We start from the raw sequence: 18,892 nt of genomic DNA on the forward strand, positions 1-18,892 counted from the left end.
TCTCACGCCACCTATTCATTTTACTTTGGCACGATTTTCTCATTATTATGAAATATGAAAGAAAAAATGAGGTGACAAAACTCAGTAAGGAGTCTGTAGACTGAGATGTCACTTTCTGAGCTGATATCTCACTAACAACCTTTTAAGGACTGAGTTAAATTTGAAGTTTACAGGAAGAAAAGGAAACAAAGTTTCTCCGTGCTTATCAAATGGTCTAAAAACATACAAATGTAACGAATCCCTGCATGTCATGATTTAGAATCCTGGATGCATAGCAAACTTCTAACCCCCCTTTTAATGCAACAGAATGGCAAAGCCAACTGAAATTAAAATAGGCCAAATATTATTTCAAGAATAACTGAGCCTATCTTAATCAAAAGTAGCTTTATTCAATATTCATAAATAGTATAGTAACACAGAGATTCTGTCTTTTAAACTTGTAAAGTTCAGAGAAGAAGGAGCACACAAAAAGTATTTTAAAGACAATGAAACTCACTTCAAATAAAAAGATTTTACAGCATAGTATTTTTAATCTGTTGAGGTCACACAAAATATAAGGTATTTTCCCTCAACACATTTATCTAACACATTATTGCGGTGAGGATTTGAGTCAGAGAGCCTTAGATTTGACTGCTGCTTCCTTTATGTATTAGTTGTAGATCCTAAGTTAAATTATTTAACCTCTCTTAACATGTTTCATCATTTGTAAAGCTGAGATAATAATACCTCACCCTTAGTGCTGCTATATATTTAAAATAAACAATCCTAAACAACATCTGATCAATCACCAAGCCAATACCACTTCCTTAGTATTTCTCAGGACTGTCCATTACTCTCTATCCCTACTGCTTCTATTTCAGTTCAGCTCACATTTGGAATATTGCAACAGTCTCCCAGCTTCTAGTCTAGACCTCATTCTTAGGCACTTTCCACTTTGCAACTACTCAAATATAAATTGAACTATGTCGGGGGCTTCCCTGGTGGCGCAGTGGTTGAGAATCTGCTTGCCAATGCAGGGGACACGGGTTTGAGCCCTGGTCTGGGAAGATCCCACATGCCGCGGAGCAACTAGGCCCGTGAGCCACAACTACTGAGACTGCGCGTCTGGAGCCTGTGCTCCGCAACGGGAGAGGCAGCGATAGTGAGAGGCCCGCGCACCGCGATGAAGAGTGGCCCCCACTCGCCGCAGCTAGAGAAAGCCCTCGCACAGAAACGAAGACCCAACACAGCCAAAAATAAATAAATTAATTAAAAAAAAATTTAACTATGTCATTTTCAAACTTTAAACCCTCCAGTAGCTTCCTGCTGCCCTCAGGATACTGTCCAATATCTTACCTCAGCCATCAAGGCCCTAAAGGATTTGATCCCTCTTACTTGTCCACTTTGTTCCATGACCTCCTCTCTTTCCCCACATCTGTGCACATCTCACTGTAGCCACCAACTGCTTGCAGGTTCCTCAAAGATTCAAACTCTTGTCTCCAGGCCCATGTACATAAAGCCTTTTGATTGGTTGACTTCTATTCCTCCTTCAGGTCTCTGCTGGATGGCATCTTCTCCAGCAGGCTCTCCATGACAGGGTTAAATGTCCTACTTATATTCTTCCGCACTACTCCGTCCTATTACTTACAGCATGTACTCTGTTCACTTGTCTGTCTCTACCACTGTACTCCTCGAGGGCCAAAACCTTCTTATTCATCCTTGTGTACCTAACTTCTAGACAGAATGTTACATGCTCTCAGTAAGTATTGCTTTTTTAAATCTACTACTTCTTCTCCTGCCCCCTATATTGTTTTCACCACATTCTATTTCTCAGAAACTTTCAATGGTTCCCTATTTCCTACCTTATCAAGTTCAAATTCCTTTGCTTGGCTATTTTAGGCCCTCACAATCTGTCCCTCTTACTACATTTTTCAATCTTATTTCCCAATATGCCTCAACATGTACCCTTCTATGGCCTTAGGAATATGACACCTCTGTGCCTTAGCTCATACTCTTTCTCAGAATAGATTCCTTTCTTCTCATATCTTCAAAAAAATTCTATCCATACACATCTTATGAAGCCATCTTTGACTTTTTTTTTTTTTTCTTCCTGTGGTACGCGGGCCTCTCACTGCTGTGGCCTCCTCTCCCGTTGCGGAGCACAGGCTCCGGACACGCAGGCTCAGCGGCCATGGCTCACGAGCCCAGCTGCTCTGCGGCATGTGGGATCCTCCCGGCCGGGGCATGAACCCGTGTCCCCTGCATCGGCAGGCGGACTCTCAACCACTGCGCCACCAGGGAAGCCCGATTTTGTTCCTTTTAATGTTCAGCGTTTAAGATTTAGCATATACTGACCAAAGAAACTTTATACCTGCCTGCCCCAAGATAGGATTGGAGAATGGGCAGCTCTGTGGTGGCCAGATGATTCTAGAAGTTTCAAGTGAGACTCTCCATGATCTCATTTACAATAGGGGTATACATTTCAAAAACTTTGAAGCCAAGAAGAAATATGTTTTGAAACAATAGATTTATTGTTTGACTTTTTGACTAGTGTTCTTTATATGTTAGTACTCACAGATTTAGGCGATTTTCTAATAGGAAGAAACTTTAAAAATAGACTGTTCCTACTCTCGTTTTGCATGATGCATACCTATACCTATCTCTTAGAGCACCTAGCACAGCGCTGAGCTCAGAAGAGATGCTCAGCAGTTACCTGACTGATTGCAAAGTGCTTCGTCCCATCTGAAAAATGTATATAGGACTTCCCTGGTGGTCCAGTGGTTAAGACTCTGCGCTTCCAATGCAGGAGGCGCAGGATCCATCCCTGGTCGGGGAACTGAGATCCCACATGCCGAACTGAGATCCCACATGCCCTGTGTTGTGGACAAAACAAAAGAAACAAATAAAAAATGTATATAATCTAGGCCTATAATTGTTTGCAATATGTAGACATTGGTAATTGGAGGTGACAAACTATGAAAAAAGAAAATTTAGATTTCATAAGATGTAGAAAATGGTTAATATAGGAAGTAAATGAGAGGAGGGGGTGGGATAGGATTACAGTGAGCTAGGGTTTAAGACATTTCAGTTGTTCAACCTGGACTAGCCTAACCTCACTGAGGCCTTTTAAAACTATAGAGTTTAGGCAAAAGACTGTTCACTGACAAATCATTTTTTATCACTGCAAAGTCTAGTTAACTACTCCAGTGAGATTCCCTTAAATGCTATTCAGAACATCATGGGGAAGAAGAGGCAATCAGTTCCCTATTTTTCTTTTAAAGAACATTCTTTCTCTTCTCTTTCTACTTCCTCTTGCTCTGCCCCTCCCAGTGCATTTCCTTTACAGAATTTAAAGCACCTTCTAACCTTTTGAAGTTTACATGCATAAATGAGGTAAGTTTTGTTATAAACCTTGTCAAAATATAGTGCTTATGACCCTTTCTAATAAACATTTTCCTTGATACTTCTCTTCACCTGCCCCCTACCACAATAATTTGTGACACAAATAAATCTGTGATGCTTCATGAACATATAGGTATTTCTGGATAGAATTTCCTCCTTCACTTTGTAGCAGGCCTAATCAAATCCTGAGCATTGCTTAACCTGGAGCATGAGAACTAGTAGATTTATTCTGGAAAACTCTTTTGACATCAGGAGTATATTTTCTAGCTATTTATGTGATCAGTGACTGGAAGTTTCATCAAAGCAATTTTTCTAATATATAAGTTTTTTGAGAGCAGGGACCATAGTTTATTCTTTATCCCTAATGCCTACTATAGTGCCTGATACATAGTAGGCACTCAATAAATCTCTATTAACTGAATGAGTGAATACATTAGTACAAAAAACTAGTCCCTACCCTTTAGAAGATTCATAGTTTAAGACAGAAACAACAGAGATAGCAGCTGTCATCATCATCATCATAAATATTTATTGCATAACTAATTTTACTTGGTAAAGTGCTAGAGTTTATAAAAAGAATATTAACACCATTCTTGCTTTATAAAGACAAAAACTCTGAAAGAAAGAATGAAAAGACTTTCATTCACACAACAGATTTTTACTGAGCATTTGCTCTGTGAGCATTTGTTCTGGCACTGAGGACATAATGGCAAATAAGGCAGACAAAAATTCCTGCCCTTGGAGAGCTTAAATTTAAATGGGGTGATAGCCAATAAGCAAAATATATATTATTTTAGTAATAAGTGGTAAGGAAAAAATAAAGTATGGAAGTAGGGCTAGTGTTGAAATTTTAGATAAAATGGCTAGGGAAGGCCTCACATAGATAAGATTTGAATAAAAAGATATTCCTATGACATTCCTATGACAGGAGAAGACAAGGAAGGGGAGGGGAACTAGTGTGAAAGGGGTGGGCATTATACCGGCCCACATCTGCATGTTGCAGTCAGTATTGGGTCTCACTATGGTTACACAGCAGTGCATTGGGATTCAGTATGCAGTTTGCCTGGACAGCCCTGTGGTTTTAACTGGTAGGGGTGCTGAGGGGATGGCTTGTGGATTCGAGCAGAACAAAGAAGGCACCTAAACTAGTGTCAGGTGGGAGGTCACAAAACCTCTTCAGCTGCTTTTGCTAGTTTCAATTTATGCATCCAAACAAAAGATAAAAGATGCTCTTAGAAATTATTGTAATATATAACTACAAAAGGAAGGTAGCAGGAAAGAGAAAGCAAATGAACTTGAGAATCTGGAAGAGATTAATGTAAGGTTAAAGAAAGAGAGAGGGACAAAAAATGAGCAGCAATACAAAGGCCCCAGTCTGGTCTAGTCTTCTGGCGAGGTCCAAAATGAAAGTGGAACATGGTAGGGGTGTGTGTGTGTGCGTGTGTGTGTGTGTGTGTGTGTGTAGCTTGCATCGGTATGTGTTATGGATTGAATCACGTTCCCTATAAAATTTATATGTTGAAGTCCTAACCTCCAGTACCTCAGAATGTGACCTTATTTGGAAATAGGGTCACTGCAGATATAATTAAACATGAGGTCATACAAGAGTAGTTGGGCCCCTAATCGAAAATGACTGGTGTGCTCATAAAAAAGAAAAATTTCAACAGACATGCCATGTGAAGTCCGCCGTTATGCTACCATAGGCCAAGGACCTACCAGAAGCTAGGGGAGGCCCGGAAGAAATCTTTCCTTAGTGCCTTCAGGGTGAGCATGGGCCTGCCCACACTTCGATTTCAGACTTCTGGCCTCTAGAACTGTAAGAAAATACATTTCTGTTGTCCTAAGCCACCCAGTTTGTGGTACTTAGCAGCCCTAGGAAACTAATTCTGTTCTGTAAGACTATTTTGAGGCAAAAAGCAAGAGCATTCTTATATCACAGAAAGGAAAGCAGCGTAGTAGGAGTGAAGAGCCTGATGTCTTGGGCATCACAAAAGTCTAATAGTTTTCACTTCTGTAGTTCTATTGTATTTTCTTATTTTATCAAACCTTTTTATTATCATGTTTCCTTTTTGTTTTAGAAAATCGGCTGTCTGCTCAACGAATTACAAGGCCTATTCTGACTTGTGTGCTTGTGATATTACTGTTAAGAAGGGCCACGGATGAAGGGTGGGGGGCACCTTTTTCTCAACACTTGAGTCTAAAGAGCAAAAGTTGAAAAGGGAAGGGAATTTCCGTTGAGCTCTTCAGCATCTCCCTCTCACAGGTTGTGCTGCTGACGGCGCCCCGTCCCCTGCAGGACTGCAGTTGCTGCTGCCTTGGGAGAGCGACCTGATCCCTCACCCCAGCCACCAGACAGGGTTCAGGCCACGATCAGGCTGCGAAGAAATGGAAGGTTTTCCCCTGCCTCCTCCCCCAGAGTAGAGGACCCAAGACCAGCCTTCGCCCCGCGCGCATGCCCAGTTGGGAGGGCGTCCTCAAAAGGGAGCGCGCGGCTCAGGTTTTCCCCGCAGTTAGGGGGGTGTCGGGAGCGGGCGGCGGCCCCGCGGACCGAGGAAACTCCGGCCGGCGGACGCTGCGGGGCCGCAGCCGACTCAGCGGACTTTTATTTTCCCACCGTGGCGACCTTGTTCCGGCCGCGTTCCAAGGGAGCCGGGCACAGCTGGGCACATCCCGGGAGGGTGGAGCCCGACAGCCAGGGCACCCTCGTTACATGGCTTTTCAGGTGTCCTCCGGGGAAAGGAAGGCCGCACTCCTCTAGGAAGGAGAACGACACACTCTCCGAGGACATCCCGGGGCGATCACTCCTCTCGCTGCCCGGACTTCTCTTTTTAAACTGGTCTTAACTGTCCCGCTAATATTGAGCGCCTTCCCAGCGGCCGCCCAACGAGTCCACAGGCTGCTCTGAAAACGGGCGTCCCCAGGTATCTTATCTCCAGAGGCGCTGGCCTCATCGCCAGTAGGTCTCTTCCAGCTTCGTTTCAGGACGTCCGCTTTGCTTTCCGACCACCCTCCCAGGTCGGAAGAGGCCCAGCGGTTCCTCCTTCGGGAAATTCCCGCCTGTGCACCCGGGCTGCCCCCTCATAAACACCGGCCCGTTTTCCGGGTGTGGGTTGGTGGGGTCGGGATAGCGAGCCGGAGGGTAATAGTTCGGGCTCAGCGTCCCCGCGTCCAGCCTTCCAGAGGCTCACCCTCCGCCCCTCAGGCTGCCGCCATCGAGCTCCTCCGCGGCGGCGGGAGCCGGCCAGCAAACACACGCCCACCAGCACGTTCAGATTCTCTTTCCCCGGGGGGGAAAAAAAATGGGAAGCACTGAGCATGCTCGGTGGGGAGGGCGGGGCGCTCCCGGACCGCGCGTCGAGGCGGACGCCGCTCCAGCAGCCTCGGCGCCTCCGCCTCCCGCCCGCGAGCCGCGCCCGCCGCAGGCTGCGCCCGTCCGCCCCGCCCTACCCCGCCCCGCCCCCCGCCGTTCGTCCCCGCCGCGGCCGCGCCGCCTGCAGCAGCAGCAGCAGCGGCAGCAGTAGCTGCTCCTCCCCGGCGGCCACCCCCCGCGGGTCCCTCCCTGGCTGCAGGAGAGGCGGAGGTAGAGGGAGGACACAGCGCCGCGCCGCCCGCACCGGAGACCTTCGCCTCGCCCTGCCGGCTCCTCACCCTCTGGGAGGACCATGGGTAAGTCATCCTTCCTCCCCCGTCATCGTCTGACATATTTCTCTTTCTCGGCGTGTTGCAGGGTGGGAAGCATTTCTCGCGCAAAGTTGCCGGATTTCTCAAATCCACTGGTGTGAGGCAGTGGCTCTTCCTCCGGGGAGAGTCGGCGCACGCGGAACGCACGCCGAGTCCGCGGGCTGCGAGGGTCCCGAGGGCGGGGTGGGGTCGGGCCGCGGGGCCGGACCGCCCGCCCGGCTCTCGGGCACCTCGCTGCCTCGCCTCCCCTCCTCCATTCTTCCTGCCCGAGCCGGTGCTCGGGCACCACGGAGCCTGCCTCGCGGGCTCTCATCCGCTGCCCCATCCCGGTTTCTTCGGAGGCCGCCCGCTTCCTTTCTCCCGCGGCTGCTGGGCTGGAGGCTCGGGGCAGACCGCGAGAAAGACCACTTCACGTAACTTCCCTGCCAGGGCGACCTTTCCCCATCTTGGGGACTGCCCATCCCAAGGCGAGGAGGTGTGAGCAAGTAGTTTGTGCGGGAGATTTTACAACCTGCACGGAAATTATTTTCGGTGGGGGAGAGCGGACAGTCTCATAGGTTGAAAGGATGACTTGTCAGAGGCCACGAGGAACGTGAGGAAGGATGGATAGAGCCCGCTAGCTGTTGAATTAGTGTTGGGTGCCTACAGTGTGCAATATTCCTGTGCTCAACCCATTTTCTTGGTTCCTTCGCCTGTCTGCTGTAGCAGGGAAACTGCAACCTGCCTGTAACATGTTACCGAACTTACATGTTAGTTATTCTTTCCCAGCTTCACTTGTCGAAATCTCCATAATCCGATTTTAGTTCTTTCGCGTTAACATCAAGAGTTTTGGATGAGATATTTACAAGCAAATATGTTTTATAAAACTGCATGTAATTTAAACCTAAATTTTTTTTTCATAATATGTTGCTTAATTGTTAAGTTCAGGAATTGCAGAAACGTCTCTTGGATGCTGTAATGTAATTAAAAGACGAAAGTTTTTTAAAAATAGTAGCAATTTGGAATGCCATACTTCTGCAAGTTGCCCAGTTTGCTTCCATTCCTGTCTATCATAGTTTCCTCTTTTTAAAATTTGCTACATTGGCATTTGTCAACTCGGACTTTTCCCACCCCTTCCCTGCAAGTTATTTTAAGCTTGAGATGAGTGTGGTCCTTTCACCTGTCAAAACATTGCCCAACACGTACAGAGTTAGGTCATGGCAACTCTGAATCTTCATAGAAGTATCTGGTGTCGATGGAGCCTACTCGAAAAGCAAATGCTCCAAGCTCTGATTCAGACCTTTGGCCGTATATGAGGAAGAGGTCATTGTTACAAGAGGAGGTGGTATGAATGAAAAATGAATCTAGGTCCCAGAATTTTATTTTCAGTTTTTTTCAGTTGTTCTTTTTAATGTACTATTGGTATGCTGACAGATTTCTGTAAAAATCGGGCGGCCCATTTATATGTATATAGTCTTTCTCTGGGAGTAGAATTTTAAATTTTAAATAAATATTAGTTCGGATTATTGGACACATTATGTCTTTCCCTTGAACATAACAAAAATTTTCTTCTTAATTATAGGCACAAGTTTGGCCTTTAAAATATATTTCCCCATGTTTCAAGGTGAGCTAAAAAAAGTCTGTTTAAAATTTTAACTTACATGTTAAATCAGTACCTTTTCAGTAGAAAAAATTCCATTCTGTTGCAATACCAGTGAAAAAATACTTAAATAATTTACTTAAAAATAATTAATCTAGAAAATCTTGAATTCTTTACTTGATTTCAAAGAAAGTCCAAATAGAAATCCATCTCTCATTTGAAGCTTGTCAGATATACTTTGATTAAGCACTCTCTCTCCTTTTACCATTCTGTTTGTACCTTGCTGGAAGCTTTATAGCCCTTACGTAATCTGCTTTATAATGGAGTTGTTAATGTGTGTGTGTGTGTGGTGCATTTAATCATGTGTTCCAGAAGATGAAATTTGTGTCTTATGAATTTTTGGGTCCTCTACAGTGCTTACCACATAGTATGTATTCAGTAAATCTTTGGTGAATTAACTGTTGAACTGGAAAACTGTTATTTTCAACTTGTGAACCTGAAAGTATGGGCTCTGAACAAACATTTGGGTTGGTAGGTATTATGGAGGTGATGGAGATGTGGAGGAAGTGGGAACAGGAAGTATAATTACACTATGACTGCTCTTCTCTCTCTCAAAAAAAATAAGTTGGATTGTCTAAGAGGTGCGGGTTTTGGAGCAGCCACCAGGCAAGCTATTTCCTGCTACACTGCTGTTTTCAGTGGTTTAGCTTGTGATCAGTAGGTACATACCATAATGTAAAATTGAAACCTTGGGAAGCAATGTTATATTCGAAGCCAAGGAAGTTATTATAACAATTCATATATACATAAGGGGTATACTGATTAATGGTAGGGGGAAAAATCACTTTTTAATGTCTTTTCAAGAAATAAATAAGGTGATTTTTTAAAAAGATATTCTCGTGGCAGTGATTTTTCTCCATAAGAGAGTGAAGGAAACTTCCTGTGTAGTCTTATGGACCATGCCTATTATTTTATGTGTATATTTTATTATAAATTCAGCGTAATTTGTTGAATATCAACCATATGTAATGTACCGTGGGAGGATAAAAATTAATAAAACATTTTTCAAGTTTCTTATAATCTTAACAGGAATAATGTTCTACATACACAGGTAACTGAATAAAGTATGAGTGATACAAAAGACCTTAACATATTTTATAGTTTCAGAGGATGGAGAGGAGTTTTCAGAAAAACGATGTTATTTGATCTAATGGTTGGTTAAGCTTCTGAAAGGTAGAAATGAACGGAGACTGTTAATCAGGATAGGAGCAGAGGGAGAGAAATGACATAAAGGAAGATACAGAGATAGAAACATTCAAACAGTTTCAGGATATGATTAGATAACCATGTTTGGCTGGAGCAAAAGGTAAGGAAATAGTGGGTGACAGAGATGAAAAAGTTTTAATAGGTAAAGAACAGATAATGGAGGACCTTGAATGCTAAGCTGAAGAAGTTTTTAGACTTGACTTGTCTATTGAGGGACTGTTAAACTTTTTTATATAGGTAAGTGATGGAGCACATCTGTGGTTTAGGAAAATTAATCTGTCAGTTGAGTGCAGGATGGATTGGATGAGAAACTGGAGAATAATTCAGAAGGTGGTTGTTGCAGTTTGGGTGAAAATATATACTGTCCTGAACCAGCCTGTGGCAATGGGAATAGAAAATTGCAATAAGGAATATGGAATTAAGAAAGGAGTCATACATTGTTGCCTGGGCAATAATGAGAATGTGGGATCTTTTAAATATCTATTTAATCCACTGGAAGAGGATTGAATAGTCAGTTTTGAACGTGAATGAATAGTCAGTTTTGGACCTGATGTGTTGGACTGTTTAGTTTGCCTTTTAGCGTCTCTGTTTCTTGATGACAGGGCCTCTCATATTAGGTTTTGAACACATTTCCTAACACTAGTGTCTTGCATGTAGGAGCTATGCAGTAAAAATCAGTTGACTAACCAAAACTAGGTAAAAAATATTTAACAGTTATTTTAACTCTCAAGAGAGGATTTGAGCTAGAGATCTGGATGTTATCCACAATTTTCCTGAGATAATATTTGAAGTTAGGTAGGAGGATGAGAGTCACCAAAGAAAAAGAAGAAAATTTGTCCAAGGTAAGAATCTTGAAGAATGCCCCATTGTTAAGGAAAAAGAATGAAACGATTTGACGCCAGAAAAGACAGTAGTAGGTAGGAGTGAAAGACTAGAATAGGCATATGGTTGATTTCAAGAGTGAATGGTCAATAATGGCTGTTGCTTCAGAACAGTAAGAGTAATAGGACTGAGAAAAGGCTCCAAGCTGATGTGGTTTGGTTAGGATATTACCTAGGGCATTTCTAAAAAGCAGTTTTACGAGGTATGATAGCTATGGAGGTCAGTTGTAAAGGCTAAGTGGCTAATGAGTAAGTGGAGACAGAGTTCACTATGTATAGTAGTACAGTATCCCTTGCCCCGTTTAAAGATCTCTATGTAAGCATAGTTTTCTTTAAACATTTTTAAAATGTCTCACTTTATGTGGAATGACACGTGCTATTTTTTTGCCTAACAATTTGTAATCTCACCATAGCGCCTCACATTCCTTTGACATTCCATTTTTTATGTCTTTGTGACTTAGTATAGTATACTTTCTGTTTTTGCAGTATCTGTCATGTAGAGTGAGTTTAGAAATGGTTTTATAATTTTACATGACAGTTTGCATAAAGGATACTCTACTAATGAATGGTTTTATCACTTTTTATTTATTATTCATCTTTGTGAATTTGGGATTTCTCTAGTTATATGTTTGCCTCTAATTGTACTCTTAATTCATGGAGTTTTCTTTTTCTCTGTAAGTATGTATAAGCCTTACGCATGAGTCTTTTTTTGTTGTTTTTTTTTGTTCTTTTTTTTTGGCTTGCATTTCTAAGTCCTGGAATAGTTTCGTAGATAAATAGTTAAAATTGGTACTTTTACTTATTCTTTATAAGTCAAGGTAGAGCAATAAAATATTTTTATAAGCTGGTAATCACAAAAATTTATTATTTTAAAAGAGCATAGATTATATATTGACTAGTTCAGTAATTTTTCTTATTGGCTTTGTATCTATTTTGTATATGCCCACTTTTTTTCATACGGGAGAGAGCTAGATTCACTATCCTTGGCAGAGTCATATTTTCTGAAGTCTCTAGTACTACTATTTGGAAAGTTATAATAGCCTTAATTCATTTTGAGAACCATAGAGTTTTCATTTTCACAGTGGAATGTTGGAGCTTCTAGGTGCCTTTAGGGAAATCGTGTGATTGCTGTCTCCAGAGATTCCAGATCAGCTGAACTGAACTTGGTGATTCTGGAGTTATCAGAGGCACCAGCAACAGCCATAAAGAATTATGTACATTTTTAATATCCCCTCATGAACATCAGGAGGGATGGAAAAGGAAGATCATCTCCTTTGGGAGCTCCATGTTAATTTTAGATAATCAGATGTTCAGATAAGGAAAAAACTGATAAGGAAAAAAATTAATTTAAAATGCTTTCCTAGACATTTAACTTGACAAACAGCTCTTTCTTATGGAGAGAAGAGCCAAAAAAAATTAAGGTATCAGAATAGGTTATAAAGTCTATTTTGGTTCTAAAATTCTGTAATTCTTTGAAACTGAACTTTGAAATATACTCAATATCATTGATGTCTTAAGTGTTATAATCATCCCTATATAACTTGTTTTTCTTTATTGTTCAAAGGGCAATGTCTCCTTGAGGTAGAAACTTCTGAGTATGAACCAATTTGTTAGACTTGTCTAAATAGATGGCCTAAAATACCATTACCCGTGCTGGCTAAGATATGGATGCTGAATTCAAATTGCAGAGTAATGTAATTCTCTCGGTACATCTATTTATACAACTTTTGTTGGTAGAAGCATTCCAGGAGTTAAAACTAAGAAATAGGATAGTGATAAATGGGAGTAGTTAAATTGAGCCGCTAGCCATAAGTGGCTGTACTTATAAACTCTAATGTCCTTCTGACTTTTTGTTCACAAAATTAACTTTTTCCATATGGGGTCTATATCTGACCCCTTCTCTAAAGGCTGTTTTGCTCAATTTTGTCCATGTTTATGGCTTCAACTACTGTCTATATGCTACTGATGCCTAAAAATATATATCTGGGCTCTATTTTTTTATCTAGTAGATGGTTAGACATCCCTACATGCACAGTCAGTTCAAACTCATTGAGTTCAAAACTGAATTCATTGTGTAGTTTTTAATAATGATAACCAGAGGTATGTTGATTAATGTTTTGCCAGAAGCCTTTCTCCAAAAAAGCTCCGATTTGTGGTGGTTGATTTCCTGTGAATGCATAGTCGGGAAGAAATGAGATGCAGCACACGGTTACATAATATATCCACCATACAGACAGAATAGCCTCATGAGCACAGATAATAATAAAATGTAGTAAAGTAATTAAGTAGTGATGAGTTTTGACCATTAATAACTTTGTTTCAATACAACTTACTTAATTTTAAGTTTATAAAATTTAATTTTTGGCAATGGCTATTTTAATAACTGCCTCACAAAATTCCTAAAAATTTAATTATCATTATCTCATGGGCGGGTGCAAGGAGGCCCCAGTACACCTTTGAAGTAATAATTATCATTTATTACCGTTTATTAAGAATTACTGATGTCAGTAATCATGTTAAACTTTACATTTTAAATTATTTTTTTAAATAGTTTTAATCTCTTCAACAGTTCTGTGAAGTGGGGGACACAGTCCCCATTTTGTTTACTCAAAGAATTAAATAATTTATCCAAGGGGACAGAACTAAGTCTCTAAAATCCTGTTTGAGAGCATTGATTCTCACACTTTAGCTTGCATAAGAATCACCTATAAGCTTGTTAAAAAAAAAGAAATTATTGGGCTTACCTTCAGAAATTCTGATTCAGTAAGTGTGAGATGGGCCAAGAATTTGCCTTGTCAAGACATTTCCCAGACGATGCCGCACTTTGAATAGCATCACCATAAAGCAGAGGTCTGCAAACTTTTTACATAAAGGGCCAGATGGTAAATATTTTAGGCCTTGTAGGCCGAGAGGCAAAATCAAGGACATTACATAGATAAGAGTGAAACTATATATGAGAAAAAGGAAATATCCACAAAATTTTTATGGGCTAAATTCAAAATATAACATGAATTGAACATGATTTATTGTAAAATACAGGTCTCCGAATGAAAAGATTGTAATTCCTTTTTTGAGATAGCAGTTTCCTTTAATTGGGATTTCCAGTTACCCTATCAGCAAAATTGATTGCAGTTGTTCATTTGTTAATGCAGATCTGTAAAGGCATTTAATTGATTTTGTCTTTGAAACATGTTTTCACACAGACAGGTACTACCAAATGCTGCTATCAATCATGGGCATCTGATCGATCTTAATAATCACATTAATTGTATAGAAGGTATTTATAGAATTCTTTTAGATTCTCTTGATAGTTTCCATTTCGTATGCTGTTTACATTGCAGATTAACCGATTGAAAGTTAGATGGAAGCTCCTCAATTGCATAGTTAAATGGATTTTGATCTATGGAAGTTTCTTTTGCACTTGTAGTGAGGTCTGAAAAACACTGCTGGAACTGTAGTTTGAGCTTGCATGGTATATCTGTTACACATTTGTATATGCACAGAGATCTTGTTTTTAACTTTTGACAGCGCAAGAAATGTATAAAGCAGATTGATGGTTACTTGTGATTTGAACAGTGTTGTCGAAATGACTTAACACAGTATGTTTCACATATAAGCACTGTTTTGCCTTGACTTTCAGGTCAGATTCAAGGAGACATTATCAAATCTGCAGCAAAATATCATTTCCAAAGGTATTCATTGTTTGATGATAATGGTTGAAGGCACCTCTTTTTGTTCAGAAATTTCAGTCTCACCATTGAGCTAAAAAAAAAAAAAAATCACTGTAAAACCGTACAACTGCTAAGCCCTTAAGCTGTTGTGTGGTAAGGGAAGTTAGGATATGCAGCTTCTATTTCTTATCAAAGTACAAACAACCGACAGTGGTTAAATCTGTGAGTGTGAATGAAGTTGATACTATTGGTTCAATCATACATGTTAGTTTAAAATATTTTTCCCATAAAATACCTGCTGATTAATAATATAATGAAGAAACATAGACTTTAAACACCTTATTTTCACAGACTTTGTAAATTTATTCAACTAAGCCTTTTTCTGTTCCTCACATGTTTCTACAACCATCAGGTGTAACACATCTTTTTTTTTTTTTTTTTTTTTTTGTGGTACGCGGGCCTCCCTCTGTTGTGGCCTCTCCCGTTGCGGAGCACAGGCTCCGGATGCGCAGGCCCAGCGGCCATGGCTCACGGGCCCAGCCGCTCCGCGGCATGTGGGATCCTCCCAGACCGGGGCGCGAACCCGGTTCCCCTGCATCGGCAGGCGGACGCGCAACCACTGCGCCACCAGGGAAGCCCAACACATCTTAATAGATTCCACTTCAGGTTGTACTGAATTAATGTTTTCTCAACTTTAAAAATATTTTTACCTCTTCTATGCAGTCTTTATAGAGGCTCTTCTTCACGTTCAGCCTTGACTTCTGGAAAATAAGAACACTATGCAGTATCACAAATATCTATCTGTTAATTTATCAAGAACCAAGGAAAACCTTTTTAAAATTATTTGCCTTGTCTTTTAATTGAATATTGATATTGCTCCCAGTGCCCTTGCCTCTTAGGTAGCTATTCTCACTGAAAGACTTTTCTTAAACAAGCTTTTTCCCCCTCTGGAAATGTTTCTTTGGTTGCTATAGTCAAAATACAGTTTAATTAACTCACCATGAGTAAACAGCTTTCCTTCTTTGACTAATAAGTGAGCCCCTCAGAAACTTTGTTTGCAACTTCATTTTCACTTTTTCTTTTTGTGAAGAAATTCTGCTATGATGAGGTACTTTGTTTTATTTATTTTTAAAAATTTTTATTGGCGTATAGTTGCTTTACAATGTTGTGCTAGTGTATACTGTACAGCAAAGTGAATCAGCTATACGTATACATATATCCCCTCTTTTTTTGGATTTCCTTCCCATTTAGGTCACAGAGCATTGAGTAGAGAGAGTTCCCTGTGCTATACAGTAGGTTCCCATTAGTTAACTATTTTATACATAGTATCAGTAGTGTATATATGTCAATCCCAACCTCCCAGAGGTACTTTGTTTTGTATTTTCTAATTCCTCTGACGATTACTTTCCTATGAATTGTGAATATGATGAATACTTAGTCTGGTAATATAGATATATGTTGAATTTTTCTAGCATAGCTATAGTGTCATTGTGTGATACAGTGGTTTGCCATTTCATTCAGTAACAAAATAATCCATATGCCACTTTAAACATTAAAAGCATGATATTTGAAGTACACTTTTCTCTTTTCGCTTCGATGTGATGGTCAAAGTGAAATGTTGTGGTGTGGCAATACACATGGTACTCGAGACACTGAACAATCATAACTGTGTCACTGCAATTTGTAGTACATCAAGCAACAGTGTAAAGTGATGAGAGTACCACATATGGTTGCTGTCTAAACAACTCAACCTCTGTCCTAGTGAAGTGAACACAGGTGTAGACAATAAATAAAGGAATGAATTATGTCCCAATAAAACTCTATTTGTGGACACTGAAATTTGAATTTCATATAATTTACACATTATGAATATATTCTTCTTTTGACTTTTTTCAACCATTTACAAATGTGGAACCATTTGACTTGTGGGTTGTATAAAAACAGGCAGTGGGCTGTAGTTGGCCAACTCCTGCTTTAGAGTAATGCTATACTACCTCACCTTGCCCCAAGACTTTTTCTCCCTTATGCATTCCGTGACTCCCTGGGTGGTATCACCATTTATCCAGTCAACCATTCCTAAAATCTAGAATCATTCTACTTCCAACACCCTTTGGGTTCCCTAAATTCTAATAGTTCTACCTGCTTGAATCAGTCCTCTCCTTTCTCCACTGTAAACATGTCAGTTCACCTCTTGAAACCACTTTACTAGTCTAACAGATGTTCTTTCTCTCAGCATTCCCCCTCTTAAGTTCTTGAATGCTTCTAGAGTACTCCTTCTAAAATGTGAATCTAATCATTTCACTCCTTAGATATTTTTTTCAATAGGTTTCCAACATGTATAACAGGATTTCCAAACTCAGATGAAACTGTATGATTAAAGAGGGTTAAAGGGTGATCTTTTCACACATATGCACTTTTTCTTTTGCATATTAAATCTAAAGGAATATTTTATTTCCATAAAAATGTATGCTTTCTTTCATTTTTCTTGACAAAATGTCTTTTTGTCTTTCATTTTCTCACCTTTGATAAAAGACAAAGTTTAGAAAAATGTTTCTCTACCATAATAAAAAACAGCAATGAAAGCATGATGAATTGTAACTAACGTTGGGCCTCACGGAAGGGCTACAACAGGAAATGGTGGGACTATGGCCAACTAAGAGAGTATGTGCCCAACCTAAAAGAGGAATGCCCTACTCAGCTCCAGCCAGTTTTGCCATGTACAGGATGAGGGCCCAAGGAAGCCAGATTTTCGGACTTTTCAAAAGAAACCAGAGGTTACATTTTTATCTGAATACTTCAGATTGTTAGTTTTCAGAATTGTAAGACCCAGGGCCTCAAACAATGACATCTATCTGGCTCTGTCTCTTTCTGTCCAGATTATGGAGCTGAGGCTCAGTGAGATTAAGAGACATGCCCAATTTCACATATTTAGTTAGGGTCAATGGCAGATCTAGAATCTTTATTTCCTAACTCCTTAACTAGTGTTCTGTTCATTATACTAGGCCAGCTCCAATCTGTTAATGAAAAAAAAGTGCACACACACACAGGGGCGGGCACACACACACACACACACACACACACACACACACACACACAAGCTAATAACAAGGATTCATTCAGGTAAATAGGATAGTGGAAAACTCTACCCATTTCTATTGCTAGAGTCCAGGCCCTTACCTCAGCTACTACTGAGACCATTTCTTAGTTGGCCTCTCGATACTAGACTGTGCTCTCCAGTCTTTTCTACGTGCTATGATCATCTTTTTTTAAGACACCACATTGATCATGTCACTTCTCTACTCAAGATCTAATATTGCTTCAACTGTCGACCACATCAAGTCTAAACTGCTTAGCTTTCAAGGTCCATAGAAATCTGCTACCTCTCTTGTATTTCTCACTGCTGTCTGAAATACATCTTCCTTTATCCTAAATATTCTTCGTCAGTGATACCACCAAGACACCACTGTTCTTGTTACCCCTTCTTCTAGAATAACTTTTCATATTCATTCTCCTTAGTCCAGCTCATGAAAACTACTTCTGACCTCTCATACTGACCTCTTATTGTTCTCTGGACACCTCTCACTTCTTGGACTTCTATAACACATTCAATAATTCAATAACTTTAGTTGCTCAGTGTTTCATATTTCTTATTGGCATTCACTAAATACTTGTTTGTTCAGTTATAGAGTCACTACAGATTCAGGTCAGTCTTCTGCTCCTAATTTAACAACATTACCCTATAGTGATGATAGACATGTCTGTAACAGAGCTTGCAAACCAGCAGTCCATGGGCCACATATACTCTGCAGAAGGATTTTTTTAGCGAAGTTTTAGGAATTGGAATTAGTTGTCAACATTTAAACAATCAGGAAATTTCTGATAAAAATCTGCTTCACCAACTTTTCTTGAAAAATTAAACATTTAGGATCTCTGAACCTGTATTTCTATTGGTGACAATCAATGATAGTTGTCCTTTAGGCAGGGTATAAGGTCCCCAGTTCATTACTTCTTCTTCTTATTTTTTTTTTTTAAAGACACTTCTTTTACCACTTTATTTTTATTGTTTTGTTTGTTTGTTTTGGCCTCATCGCCTGGCAGGTTGGATCTTAGTTCCCCTACTAGGGATCAAACCCGTGCTCCCTGCATTGCAAGCTTGGATTCTTAACCAGGGAAGTCCTTCTTACTGTTATCTTAAATCCTACAAATCTCACTCGGTACTCTCTCACTCTTGAAAGTATTTAAATTTGCAATGTCTGAAATTTCTGTTACAGCTTTTGAACTACTAAAGAGTTAATTGTATTCAAACTTCTGATAAAATTGAACTTATATTACTTTTGGAAATTAATACATTTATTTTAAAATTAAGAAATGGTTGTGAAAATTAAATCGTACAACTAGTCAAGAGCAAAGTTAACTATCTGTGATATATATGG

At 40.1% G+C, this 18,892-nt stretch overlaps 1 protein-coding gene across 4 annotated transcripts in view; it reads left to right on the forward strand.

The window, feature by feature from the left end:
• Window positions 1–6,863: 6,863 nt before the first annotated feature.
• The window catches only part of RAP1GDS1 (Rap1 GTPase-GDP dissociation stimulator 1), a 161,182-nt gene continuing 149,153 nt past the window's right edge, over window positions 6,864–18,892 (forward strand). For 2 of the 4 annotated variants that reach the window (XM_007109654.4, XM_024126565.3), the window contains exon 1: window positions 6,865–7,047. In XM_007109654.4, coding sequence (XP_007109716.1) covers window positions 7,044–7,047 — 4 coding nt within the window. In that variant the 5' untranslated portion in view covers window positions 6,865–7,043. Of the gene's footprint in view, window positions 7,048–18,892 lie in introns of all 4 variants that reach the window. The other 2 variants (XM_024126566.3, XM_007109653.4) reach the window with 2 other exon arrangements.

Source organism: Physeter macrocephalus, chromosome 7 (assembly GCF_002837175.3).
Source record: "Physeter macrocephalus isolate SW-GA chromosome 7, ASM283717v5, whole genome shotgun sequence".
Taxonomy (NCBI): domain Eukaryota; kingdom Metazoa; phylum Chordata; class Mammalia; order Artiodactyla; family Physeteridae; genus Physeter; species Physeter macrocephalus.